Source organism: Ochotona curzoniae, unplaced genomic scaffold, assembly GCF_017591425.1.
Source record: "Ochotona curzoniae isolate NIBS_2020 unplaced genomic scaffold, NIBS_Ocur_1.0 contig_291, whole genome shotgun sequence".
In the NCBI taxonomy this organism is placed as follows: domain Eukaryota; kingdom Metazoa; phylum Chordata; class Mammalia; order Lagomorpha; family Ochotonidae; genus Ochotona; species Ochotona curzoniae.
This window is the reverse complement of record NW_024465649.1, coordinates 12,022,227-12,035,786: the sequence shown is the minus strand read 5'-3', so window position 1 is coordinate 12,035,786 and position 13,560 is coordinate 12,022,227. Positions and strand designations below refer to the sequence as shown.

General features: G+C 55.9%; 2 protein-coding genes across 2 annotated transcripts in view; one reads left to right on the top strand and one right to left on the bottom strand.

The window, feature by feature from the left end:
- ACOT11 (acyl-CoA thioesterase 11) overlaps positions 1-3,031 on the top strand; it is a 43,638-nt gene extending 40,607 nt beyond the window's left edge. Inside the window, exons 14-16 of the mRNA XM_040978493.1 lie at positions 330-461; positions 963-1,089; positions 1,535-3,031. Coding sequence (XP_040834427.1) covers positions 330-461; positions 963-1,089; positions 1,535-1,690 — 415 coding nt within the window. The 3' untranslated portion in view covers positions 1,691-3,031. The remainder of the gene's footprint in view (positions 1-329; positions 462-962; positions 1,090-1,534) is intronic.
- On the bottom strand, positions 1,823-11,984 carry FAM151A (family with sequence similarity 151 member A). Its single transcript, XM_040978609.1, is given in 8 exon segments — positions 1,823-2,499; positions 2,919-3,062; positions 3,458-3,597; positions 4,052-4,276; positions 5,239-5,398; positions 6,174-6,326; positions 10,777-10,923; positions 11,858-11,984. Coding segments are annotated over 8 exon segments (1,773 nt in total).
- Between the last annotated feature and the right edge of the window lie 1,576 nt (positions 11,985-13,560).

Genomic DNA, 13,560 nt, shown 5'->3' with positions numbered 1-13,560 from the left:
CGTCTGGCACGTGGAGGCTGCTCTCCGAACATCAAGGACAGCTACTAAACAGTCCTGCATCTTTGTGGGCATGTGCACCTGCAGACAGGTAGACATGCTCAGGTCTGTGTGGCACTCTAGATGTGCCAGTGTGCACCTATGTATGTTTGTAGATCCCTGCTAGCACATGTGTGTCTCTGTGTCTGTGTGTACACACATGCTTGTGCTTGTCCTGGCGTGGCCATCACCTCCAGTCTAGGTCAGTGCCTGGAAGAGCAGTGGCTGGGGAGGCTGCAGTGCACCAGGCTGTGTAGACCTGACTGGGGTCCTGAGCTCCGGCCTCTCTGCAGGAGTGTGGAGGTTGTGCAGCAGGTAGATGACGACGATACCATCTGTCATGTAATCAGTCCCCCGCTCGGTGGAGACCCCAAGCCCCAGGACTTTGTGATCTTGGCCTCACACCGCAAACCATGTGACAACGGGTGAGTGTCTGCTTGCAAGGGAGACAAGGTGCAGTGTGTGTGGGTATGGGGTGGGGTGGGAGTATGGCAGGAAGGCCTCATCTCCCTTCCCCTCCCAAGTAAGGACACCTGCTTGGATCAGAGCTTTGCTTCAGATGGCTGTGGAACACCCTCACCCACCACCAGGCCCTGCTGGTCTTTCCTGGGCTGCTGTGGTCTCACCAAGGCATGTACTTCCTTGGAGCCGCTGTGCCCTAAAGCAGGCTCTGCCTTGAGGCAGTCACAGACAGGACACCTCTTCCATGTGGGGACATCTTGGCTGCTATTCTCTGAAAACCACATGTCCCTTCAGGGCAGTGGGCCTGACAGCTATGCCAGGATATACTGCATCACTCCCGCTGGAGACAGGGAAAACAACAGACTTGAAAGCACAGGACACCTGCCCTGAGTGGCCACCTGGGCTCCTCTGGGGCCTTGGCCTTCGCTGGACACAGCAGGTTGTCACCTTCTCCCATGCTCCAGGGACCCCTACATCATTGCCTTGAGGTCGGTCACTCTGCCCACACATCCCGAGACCCCGGAGTACCGGCGTGGGGAGACCCTGTGCTCTGGCTTCTGCCTCTGGCGTGAGGGGGACCAGTTGACCAAGGTGAGACCTGAGGGTCCCTTCTCCTCTGCCCTGGCCCCCACCACACCGTGTGTGTGTGTGTTTGTGTGTGTGTGTGTGTGTGTGTGTGTGTAGTGCTCAGCACTCTAGCCCAACACGGCCAACCCCAGGCACGAGTCTTAATCTTTGACGTTCCCAGCTCCTCATTTTAAACAGGATTTAGTGTTGGGCTTTGGCATTTCAGTCACTGCCTTCAAGGGCCCTGCAGCTGGTGGGGAGGATGCCCAGGACAGTGCCATGTGCAGGGAGCCCTGCTGGAGGAGGGCATCCCTGGTGGGCATCCAGATGCCTAGGTGATCTCCAAGCTTCCATCGAGGGGGGACTGTGCTTATTATTCTCCCAGGGTGGTAGGGTCTGCTTTGGCCTCTGTCCTAGGCCACAGGTTCCCCAACCCTGGCTCAGCCTGCAGGTGGCTCTCTTCCTACAGGTGTCTTACTACAACCAGGCCACCCCTGGTGTTCTCAACTATGTGACCACCAACGTGACGGGCCTCTCATCTGAGTTGTTCGCCACCTTCAAGGCCTGTGAACAGTTCCTCATCAACAACCGCAGCGACCTGGCCCCCAGCCTCCAGACTCTCTAAGGCCCTGCCATGTTCCCAGGGACTCAAACACAGTGTGTGGAGGGAGGCAGAGGCTTTTATTCCTTCCTGTCTCCCCCCGGGGTGACAGCCTTGACCTAGGGGGTCCACTAGTCCAGTACTCTGGCCAGTCAATCAATGTCTGCCCACATCCTAGGCCAGCAAGTCCTTGCGATACTCCTGGGGCAGTCTGTAGTAGACACGGGTCCTGTCGACATTTCTGGCTGCCAGCAGCCCCGCATGCACTGCTGCATCCTCGCCGTCTGCGGGGCTGTGGTACACTGTGACTGTAGCCCTTGGAGAAGCTGCCAGCAGCCTGGCTACAACTCCAGCTGCACTCTGGCCCAGGGGCCTGGCCTGTAGTTGGAATGACACCGGCTGCCAGAGCCCCTGGTATAGCTCCAGCATGTCTGTGAGCAGTTGCTCCCCATAGCCACTGCCCAGCACTTCCTCTGGCCAGCTCGGGGCCACAGTCACGTGGGGAAAGACCTCAGCCACAGCTGTGAGCAGCTCTTGGCCGGCCATGTAGCCGGGGACTGTAAAGCTACCATGGGAGATGATGGCCCCAACCCACACAGGCCAAGGCAGGTGGTTCAGGCTGGAGAGGCGTGCCAGGATGGCCAGGGATGGCCGGAGGGCTCTGGGCTCTGCGATGTGCACATGGATGCCCCAGCGTCCGGGGAGCATGGCCAGCTGCATCAGGCACGACTCAAGCAGGATGGCAGCATTGCCTGCAGCATGTACGGTGGGCATGGGATCTTCAGCTGTAGTTTCCTCAAGGCTGACGTTCAATAGGATCATGCCTTCTCCATCTGCAAGAACCAACATGCCTTGAGTTCAGGCTACTGTGGGGACCACAGCTGGGGAACTCTGGGCAGCAGTGGGTGCAGGGGGAGCCAGGGACAAGGAGTTAGTGTCCACCCCCCATGCTCTGAGCTATGCTGGTCTGGGTGGTTCTGGGTGCCTGGTGATGTGCCTGTTTCTCATCAGACTGACATGATAAATGGCTATCTCTGTGCTCAGCTCTGTGTGATGTGACTGGAGACCCTCTAAGTGTGCTGGGACCCCATGCTCTTGACACTGCATGCCTTCCTTCTGTACCCCAGGTACACAGTGCCCATTGTACAACTTAAATGGACTCCCCTGCTGCCATGGCAACAGAACCCCAACTTCCAGAGAAGAGGGTTATCCCCACAGTGTCAGGTGCCACACAGCTGGCTTCAGGCCTTACCTGGGAGGGTGACTTTTGCCAATCTTCCATGGCCCTGGACTTCCGGAAGGAGCCATTCTACACCCAGTCCATCACCCCCGGGTGCCTGGAGTATGGGGATCAGGCTGCCCCCTGAGTAGTATGTTCGCTTCCGTGTGGCATTCACTGTGGGCCCAAAAATGCCAAGATGAAGTGGCTGCCATTCATAGAGTGCCTTCTGTATGCCACGGCACTAACCTGTGTTCACCAAGGTTTGCTGTGACCCAGAGGGGAAATGAGCTACAAGGGACTGGATGTGGAGTTTGGAATCGGCCAGATGCTGTCTGCTGGGACCATTATGTATATCTCCCCTGTCCCCAGCCTTACATTCCCTAAGAAAGGGGACCCGTGCTTCTTGTCCTGGGAAAGCATAGATAGCAGACTGCGGGGATCTGGCACTCAGCACTGCTCAGAGGAACTCTATTCCTTGTCCCATCCACACTCCTGCCTGGCGCCCACCTAGCCTGTCCTGTGCAGAGGGCTGCTGCCCCACACCACCCTTTCCCAAGTCCACTCCCTACAGGCCTGCTGCTTGAACTGTGACCAGACGGGCTCGAAGAGGTCATAGTAGATTTGGTGAATGGCACAGTTGTCCCGCATGTAGAGGAGGTCGTCCACCGTCACGGGGTCTATTGTTCCCTGCCACAGCGTCAGGCTGTACCTGGTCCCAGAGAGCGAGATGGCCGCTTAGCACCTGCCTGACCCAGCCACGCCCTCCAGCATGACTGCAGGGGGTGGGGAGGGTAGCTGCTATGACTCCACCTTTGGAGCAGGAGGAGTGAAGAAAGAAGTTGTGAAGGGAATAGCATGAGGAATCCTTGTATATGGGGTGGGGCTGAGGGAGGTAGGGCTGCGAGGCTGGGAGCTGACTGGGGTGTTTAGAGGACCTCTCCATCTCTATAGGGCAATCATGCAGCAGCTCCAGGGGCACAGCTGGCTCCCATGGGAGGCAGCTTCAGGGAACCAAGCTGTATCCCAGAACCCATGATTTCCAACAGGCACCAAATGACCCACCCACAGAATGATGGTAGTGAGCAGCCAGAGGCATGCAAGCAGAAAGGACAAGTGCACTAGTGCCTGGGGTGGGGTAGGATCTGCACCCTGGGAGTTTTTACCTGTCTGACTGGGCCAGCAGCCAGCTGAAGTGAGGCCAGGCAGCCCTCCCCATGACTGCCCGCACGGGGAAGGTGATTTTCTGCTGCAGTGTGCCCACCAGCCTGTGCATCTGCTCTATCATGGCCTGGGTGTACGTGCTGTTCGGGAGCTGGGGCACGTAGAGTGTGGTCCAGCCTGGAGACAGGGTGGCCTGAGGGTACTTCTCCTGGACCAAGGCCAGGAACCTGCAGAGAGATGGGGATGCTGGAGTTTTATGGTAGTGCCAGCATGCAGGAAGTGCCAGGGAGAGGAGGGGCCTATTGGGTCTATGAAATGAGTGCAGAAACAAAGTCCTAAAGAGCAGAGGTGGCTTTTTCAAGCCTCCCCGCCCCACCCCCTCCAAATTAGATGAGCTTTGGAGCAAGAGGGGCCTGGCATCCACATCCCATATTGGCACCAGTTTGAGTCTGAGCTGCTCCACCCTGATACAGCTAATATGTCTGGGAAAACGAAGGAGGATGGTCCAAATGCTTGGGCCCCTGTACACAAGTATGAACTGGAAGAAGCTCCTGGCTCCTAGCGTCAGACTAGCCCAGCTCCCTCTGTTGTGGTCATTTGCGGAGTGAACCAGCAGATGAAAGATCTCTCTATCTTTCCCTCTCTCTTTCTAGAATTCTGTCTTCCATTTCACCTGAGACACACACTCAGCATTCACCATATTTACCATATTAGCCTGTCAGGCTAATCCTCTACCTTCAAGCGCCAGCATCCTATAGGGATGTTGGTTCTTGCCCCGGTTGCTCTACTTTCTCTCCAGCTCCTTGCTTATGACTTGGGAAAGCAGTGGAGAATGGCCCAAAGCCCAAAGCCTTGGACCCCTGTATCCACATGGGAGACCCAGAAGAAGCTCCTGGCTCCTGGCCCCTGGCTCAGCTTGACCCTTGTGACCATTTGGGGGAATGAACTAGTAGTTCAAGAAAGGCGTAGGGGACCAGAGACCCCGAGTAAGTGCCTTGGTGGACAGGGCTGTTGGGGAGGTTCCAGTGATGACTCGGAGGGTGGGGGGTATGATTAGATGGGTTCATTAGGAAAGGAAGGAAAAGCATCTAAAGCTGAGGGAAGGTGATGCTGCATGGTGGACTGAAAGGCCCTACGGTCCCTTCCTGTGTTTGATGAGAAGTGGGCTGGGTACATTGGGGACACTCACTGGGTAGCATTGATTTCGATGGGCAGTGGTACATTGGGGCCCCTTTGGATGTCTGCATTGATCCACACAGGCCTACGGACTTTGCCCTCTTCTGTCAGCTTCCGCAGGAGGTCCAGGGATGGGCCCACGGCCTTGATGCTCTTAAAGTCCAACTTGATGCCTTTGGGAACTGGCAAAGAAACCAGGGAAATGTAATTGCCCAGGCATGGGGCACAGGGAGGAAGGGGTGTGTGTGGTAGAGACTAGGGTGGGGGGAGGAGGTATGAGGACTGGTAGAACTGACCAGAGAAGGGCCTGGTCCCTGGAACCCTCTCCCTCCTTCCCCTGAAGGACCTCAGCCAAGGGCTTGAACCTGGGGGTGCTGGTATGTCAGAGGCAGAAGCAGACTGCTCTGTTTTGAGGCCAGTAGGGAGCCACAGAGGGTTCAAGCAGGAGAGTGGTTGGACCACCCAAGCCTAGTGGAAAGAAACCTGGCCAAGATAAAGATTTGATGTGTTGGCATGGCATGAGAGTGGCTCAGGGGTTAGGATTGGCAGGTGCCATGGCTGAGGATGATGAGGGGGAGGGACACATGTGGACTATGCCTGGGATCTGGACCAGTCAGCAAATGGACGGGCAGGTGGGGGTGGAGTTTGACTTCGAGGCTTTTCTAAACCAGGAGGGCACCCCAAGCACGTGTAGCACCTTGCACACGGCTCTGCGCTTCCACATCCTCATCTCACCAAGTGCGGTGTCTGGGAGGGAACACCTGGCCCTGCACGCTCATCCTCCTGTGGCCTTGGCGGAGCCTGGCTGGCTGGAGGGTGGAAGGGGAAAGCTAAAGCCATGAGTAAGCAAAGCTGCTGAGTGGATTATCACATGGAGAGGATCCCTGCCTGAGGGCCAGAGGCTGGGGAGTTAGGGAAGGGATGGGAGGGGGTCGAGGAGAGTCTCACCCCGCTGGGAGAAGGCCAGCACAGTCTCCAGCCAGTGCTGCAGGGTGTTGTCGCTGTAGATGTCTGGGGGGTGGGCCATGATGGGGACCCCTGTCTCGTTGACTGTACTGAGTCCTTCCACGTTGACATCAGCCTCCAAGACCATGATGTCGCCTGGCGAAGAAGCAGAACTCGCTCAGTCTCTCCCCTTTCGAAATTGTTTTTCTTGTCATGAAAGTTCACACGTAACAAAACATTTGAAAACCACAGAAAAGCAGTAAGAAGGTAATACCTTTCTTATTTTTTTTTTAAAGCTCTATTTGAAAGGCAGTCTGTCTCACACCAGAGAACTTCCATCTGCTAGTTCACTTTCCAGATGACAGCAATGACCAGAGCTAGGCTGGCCTAAAGCCAGGAGCCTATGGGGCTCCCTGTGTGGGTGCAGGGGCTTAAACACTTGGGCGATCTTTCACTACCTTCACAGGCACATTAGTAGTGAGCTGGATGGGAAGTGGAACAGCCAAAACTCAAAGTGGTGTCCAAATGGGATGCTGCTGGCAGAGGTTTAGCTTGCTATGCCACAGTGCTAGCCCCAAGCTTTTTTTTTAAATCTTTAAATGTCATGCAATTGACCAAAGCAGGTGAGCATCAGAGCATCATCTGGTGCGTATCCTTAAACAATCAGACTAGGAAGGAGCTTAGATCTTTCTATGGGAGGAAGACTATGGAAAGTCATGCAAAGAGTATTGGAATAGAGGCAGTGTCTTGGCAAAAGTGAAGAGAGGGAGGACTCTCAGCTTAATGCAAGGAACATCATAATCGGGCATCAAAAGGAGGGGCCTTCTCTCTGGGTGCCCCTTTTCTCTGGGCCATCTTTCCCTCGGGCACAGTAGCTTCCATGTCCCCTTTCCACAGAGCCATGAGGATGAGTGTTCTAACTGCATCCCTGGATCACACCATTACCTATTCTAAACCAAACTCCAGACACACGCATGCTGCCCCGAGTCAGCCCAACTCCCTCCTGTGACATAGTCTCACCTCATATCCCTCTGTCCTGCACTCCCTGGGTGCCAGCCACTTCTGTGCCCCTCCATGTTTAGGAGCATGTGGGCCTCTTCAAACTGCTGGCCCCCCAGGTCTGACCTGGAGTTAGAGGGGGGGGACTGGGGCTCTGTCTTCTCAACATGCTCCCCTTGGAGCCCTGCAGAGGAGTAGGGTACCAGTTTGGTCCTCCCTTTCTCTTGGCCTCTCCCTGCAATTCTTGCCTAGCTGCTCTCTTCCCTCATCAGCCTCACCAAGCCACCTGCTGCTCATCCACTAGTGTTGGCTGAAAGCACCACTTCCTCCAGGAAGCGCCCCAGCCATGGCTGAAGTTCGGCCATGTTGCTTCCTGTTCTCAGGCCATGCGCCTCCCTTGGGTGCTGGCTCAGCACCAGCTCAGTGAGAGAGGGCTGCCACTTCTAGCTGACCTTCCTTGAATTTCCTGGCTCCCAGATGCTAATGGGCTGAAAGATGCTTCAAAAACAGTTGCACAGGACCGGCATTGGGGCATGGCAGGTTAAGTCACCACCTGTGTCCCATATGACCACCAATTTAAGTCCTGGCTGTTTTACTTCTGATCCAATTCCTGGCTAATGGCTTCAGAAAGTAGCACAAGATGGCCCAAGTTCTTGCATCCCTGAACCCATAAGGAAGACCTGGATGAAGCTCTCGGCTCCTGGCTTTAGACTGGTCCAATTCCAACTATTGTAGCCATTTGGGGAGTGCACCAGTAGATGGAACATCTCTTTCTCCCTTTCTCTAACTCTGCCTTTCAAACAAATTAACTGATCTTTTAAAAAAGTTAAGGAGGGTGTACAATGAACAACTGAGTGAATCATTGGTAGATAGGTCAAGACCACCCAGCTCCATGTCCAGAGATTTGTACTGGTGAAAATTTCTCTAAAATCAAGGGATCCAGGGTAGCAAATAGCCACTGGGTCCAGGGGTTCCCGGCCCAGAGTGCTGTATCCCTCCGCTTTCATCTTCCCATCGTCCCTTGCACTTGGAAGGGTTGGGACCAGCCATTGTCCTCATGGGAAAGATGAGGATGGGAGATGTGGGCATGTGGGCATGTTGCAAACCATGGAAGACCTGTGCACACCATAAGCATCGTCATTTACCAATTGAATGCAGGTTCCTTTCTTATTGGAACTCTGGGTCACTGGGAATGCAGTGAGAAAGTTTGAGGTACTTGGGGTTCAGCAAGACTCAGAGGAGCCAGGTCGAAAGGTACCTGGGCAGAGAAAGCAGCAGCTCATGGGGAATTAACTGTGGTTGGGGGTCCCGGGGCATTAGGTGACCTTCCAAAGCTGCTGCCTCCTCTCAGACTCCACGAGCTCTCTGAAGACAGATTCTGGGTCTGAGTTGCTCTTTCCACAGCCTTCTTCTTGTGCTGGATGAGCAGGATTGGGTGTGATTGGGGGGGGGCGGCGGCGGGTGTTGGGACTGAGGAGGAAGGCAGGTAGGGGCTGTGTTCAAGAGGTGCTTCACCTCCCTGCAATTGCTCCTGGACCCAGCTCCTTTTTAAAAGCCTCAGTCCCGGACTCTAAATTGTTGGTTATGGGGCTTGTGCTGTGGCTTGCAGATAAATCCACAGCCTGCAGTACTGGCATACCATATGGGCACTAGTTCGAGTCCCACCTGTTCCACTTCCAATCCACCTCTCTGCTAATATACCTGGGAAAGCAGCGGAGGACAGCTCGAGTTTTGGGCCCCTGCCACTCACGTTGGAGACCCAGATGAAGCTTGTGGCTCCACCGTGGCCATTCTGGCCATCTGGGTAGTAAACCAACAGATGGAAGCTCTCTCTGTATTTCTAAATTTTAAATAAAGAGATATTTTAAGTGTTGGTTGCCTTCCAGAGGCTAAGCCTAGAGGCTGACTGGCTGGGGTGGGGGCACTGAAGATGAGGTTCCTGTGGCTGCAGTCGGAGTCCTGTGCTGGGGCCCAGACAGGAGGAAAGGAATGCTAGTGTCCAGCAGGACGAGAACAGGCAGGCCTGAACCCCTTGCTGTCACCCTCCCTGGGAATAGAGGCAGGAGAGCATGGAGGTGAGAAGACCCTACCTCCCTGTCCCAGCCCTTACCCTTGGCCCTCGCTGCACGTCTTCTTCACTAGCTGTTAATGATTATTTACAGGGAAGCACCTGGACAGTCCAGAGGCCCTCTACTGTGACAGTGTAATGGCTGATAATGACCTCCACCACTGTCACAGCTGGCCTGCTCTTGGGACAGAGCACAGGGTTGCCACCAGTCCACATTCTGTGTGAGGGAACCAGAGCTGCAGATGGGTGAGGTCACCGCTCCCCAGGTGCCTGCTGCTAAGTAGCTCGTGGGCTCCCAGGCCTGTGCCTGGCCTATCTTCACCACACCCATGTCTTGTCTGCTTCAAGCTGGTGGCTCTGTCAGCCATACTCTGTCACCTGCTCCCTATCTCAGCATGGCATCACCCTCTTCCCAGAAGCCTGCTTCAGGAACCCAGCAGAGTCCTCAGGGAGAAGGCTGGCCTGGGGTCCTCTAGGGAGCCCTGGAGCTAGGCCACATGGTGCCACTGCCCATGGAGCCCCTTGGCTTTTTTTCTTGGCCAAAGTCCCAGGTCAGTGGGGGCTCTGCTTGCTCCTCCACCACTCCATGGCTGAGCTGAGTGCAGCAGGTGCTCCATACACTTCTCATGGGCACTTCCCCTTAGCTGAACCCTCCTCCTCTGCCTGCTTTCCCCAACAACGGGGAGGATTCTGTCTTTATCATCAAGGTCCATGTCACCCTGGACAAAACGCTGTCCCAAGCTGGAGTCTAGCATCCACATCTGAGTGGGAGGGCGGGGAGTCTTGATTGGGCAATGGCTTATGGTGTGGTTCTGGGGCCAGCTGCCCAAAGTATCACCTTAGCAATGACTAGAAGCACAGGTGCTCAGGTCTCACCCAGAATCACCAACTCAGAAGCCCAGGTCGCGAGGCTGGCATCCCACGCTTTGGAAGCAGGTTCAAGCTGCAGGCCATGCCTTTCATCTTTCGGGTTTATCAGATGTTGGGATACTGAGCATGCCAGTAGGAGTCAAGCAGGATGTGGGGCTCAGGGCAGAGGGCCCTGTGTTAGCTTGCCCACCTGCAGAACACGTGGCTTGAGTCTGTCACCTAACTTCCTTGACTTCCATGTTCCCTCTGTGACAGGCTGCAGGGTGTCACATGTGTGTTCTACATGATGCACCCCGTCTGGTGGCTGCCCGAGTCACACTCATAGGATCTAAGTGGGGCCTCCACAGACTCCTTGCTGCAGTGCTGGGGGCTGCAAGTTCAGACACTCTGGCTTCCTTAGGCTTGGTGGAGGGCAAAGGGTTCCTTGGCAGGGATGGTTGGCACCCCAGGCTGAGGAAGGGCTGGCTGGGGGAGGCAGCATGGGGCTCTGCTCTAATATTGATCCCAGGCCATATATGCTTTGTCCCCACTGAGGAACCCTTAAGCCCCATTTCCTCCTACAGACGAAGGTGAGTTCTCGGCAGTCTCCATCCCACAGTGCCTCCCCTGGCCTGTGCTTTCTCTTTCTTCTTGGCCCAGCCCTGGCTGAGTCCCAGTAGGTACACTCACTGTTCAGGGCATCTTCCATCTGCTGTCGGCTGTTGGCTCCGTGGTACCAGCTGACTAACAGGCCATCCTTGCGGTTGATCTGGCCCAGGCTCAGCAGGTAGTCCAGCATGTCGCCATCGGGGCGGCAGACTGCATCATCCGTACAGTCTGGAAGGAAAGCCAAGGGGGCTTTTAACCTGAGTCCTTGCCCCTACCCACAATACCCTCCCTAGACTCGTATTGCGTCTCCAACACCTGATCCAGCAGAGAGGCTGTGAGACGCAGAGCCATCAGTGCTGCAAGACAGGGGAAGGCATGGGCTCCTGGGACAGCCAGAGAAGGGGACAGGTGACAGAGAAGGGGACAGGTGACAGAGAAGGGACATTGAAGGGATCCTTGAAGGATGGGGATGGATCTAATGGAAAAGGGAGAATAGTGTGCTGGAGCCACCAAAAAGAGTGTAGCTACCGGGGAAGTGTCTCCTGTTGGAAAGGGCAGGATCAAAAAGAAGGCTGCGGTCAGGTGGCACGTGACCGTGAATTCCCAAGGATCTGGGCATGTGCTGGGCAGCGAGGAGGATTCCTGATGAGATCTTGCTGACTGCACGGTGAGTGTGTTTCCTGGGAGAAGCAGGCCATGTGGCAGAGGGACTGTGGGCACAACGGGTCCCAGAGGGGCCTCAAGCCTCAGAGGGCAGAGCTATGAGAAGGAGGCTAGCAGGGTGAGGGTGAGAGGCACGGGAGGGGGTGAAGGGTGGAGGGAGAGAATGCAACTTTCCAGGTTCACCCAGAGAGAGTGAAGGAAGTGGATTCAGCCCTCTGCTGAGGTAGAGGGTTCCCCGTGAGCCCTGAAGACTCTGGAGGACCATCTAGACAGCAGGCAAAACTTTGGAGACCCCAGAAGCTGGTCAAAGGTGAGACAATCGGTGTGGCCTGCCGGGGTGAGGTCTGGCATGGCTGGGGATGAAGGGGATGGATAGAGCCTTGCCGGGTGGGGTGGAAGTACGAGGGAGAGAGGACAACCAGTAGGAGTGGGTTTAGAGTCTTAAAGTGGGAAGAAGGAAGGGGGAGCCAGGGAGGATGGCCCAAGAGGAGACTCCTACCTGGCCGGGTGCCACGCGACAGCGTCAAGCCCAGAACCAACCCAATGAGCACCACCACGGCGACGCTGCTCCCACCAAGCAGCGCCCACCATGTGGAACTGCTCAACTTGCAAATCTTGGAGGCCATGAGGACCCCTGAGGATGTCCCCTCTCAGCTCTCAGCAGCCCCTGGCCGCAGCTGGGATGGGGTCACAGATGCAGCCTGGTGAAAAGCCCCTTCTCGCAAATCCTCTCTTCCAGAAGCCCCTCCTCCAGAGGCTCCTCTTCCCTCCCTGTCCCTCTCCCTCTCCTCCAGGATCTTAACAGGTCAAGCAGAAAATCCTGTCACCTCCGGAATGACCTTTGAACATGGTAAGAGGAGGTGCCAGACTGAACTCCCGCCCTGCCTGGGAGCTGGGAGACCAGGGAACCAGTTTAGCCTGGCTTGCTTTCTGGGAGTTCTGGAGCAAGTATTTGCTCCTCTCTGGGCCACGTGGAACTCTCTCCCTCCCGCCCGCCATTCCCCCCCGGCCCCCCATCTTGCCACATGGGATAGGAAGCAACATGAGCTGCCTTTTCTCATCTCTGTCTCCAGGGCTTTCTGCCCTGCCCCATGTAATCCCTGGGCCAATGCAAGGGTTGGTGACAAAACAGATTAGATCGGCCTGAGGGATGCGAATTCCTCTGCCCTTCAAGATTGCGGCTGATAGGCTATCTGCCTGGGAGTGGAACTGACAGTCCCTGGCACACCAGCTTGGGTCACTGCAGGTTCAGCAGGTCCAGGATGGTGGGCTGAGTCACACATACTGGCAGAGTGGCTCTGGGAGGGGAGCCCTAGAGTACGAGTGGAGTCAAGAATCTTGAAGAAACAAACTTCTTGGAGGCGTGGAGGAAGAGGCATCAGTGGGATGTGGGTGGAAGGGCAGGATTGGGATGGGGAAGGATGGTCATTTTGGACCGAGGAGGCAGTACCACGTTGAAGGAGCCGCAGCCAGTTGCCTTGAGGGGCTGGGTGTGAGTGCAGGCCCCTGTGGGAGCAAGGCCTTGGCTCTGAGGCCCTGAGCTGTGCTTCCTCCCTGGCCGGCAGGGAGTCTTAGAGGAAAGCAGCTTCTGGAAGGAAGCCGGCCTTGCCTGCAAGGATGCCAAGCTCAGAGACACTGGTGCAAAAGAAGCAGCCAAGCAGCAGAGTAGCCATACAGCCCTTTGCCACATACAATGCTGGGCTCCGGAGATGCCCCCAAACCACCCCTAGTATTTTGCTGGGGAAGAGAATCCAGGGACTGTAAGAGGCCCAGTTAGGCCTGCAAAGTGGCAGTGGGTGTGAGCGGGACTCATGGGACTGGGCCAACAGGGCATTTAGCAGCACTTCTAGCCTCCTAGGGTGGGTAGGGGGCTTTCAGAGGAGGTCTAACCTGAGCTTTCTGGCAGAGAGCAGGGACTGATGGTGAGGCAGGGAGAAGGTAGATCCCAAGATGGCTTGAGTGTGGGAGGTTGGGGGAGGAGGTTGAGCAGGTCTGGGTCACACTGATCAAAGAGCCATCCCCTGAAGGGTAACTGGTTGGAAAGGGGATTCCGGGAGCTGGAGAAGGCCTGACTGCCTCTCCCACCTGGGTCAGCATGCTTTAGCCCTGCCCAAGCCTGCATTGCCACAAACCACAGGACTCATCCCACCATGGCGTCCAGTGCAACCAAAGGCCTGTGGAAGATTGAGGCTCAGTCTTGCT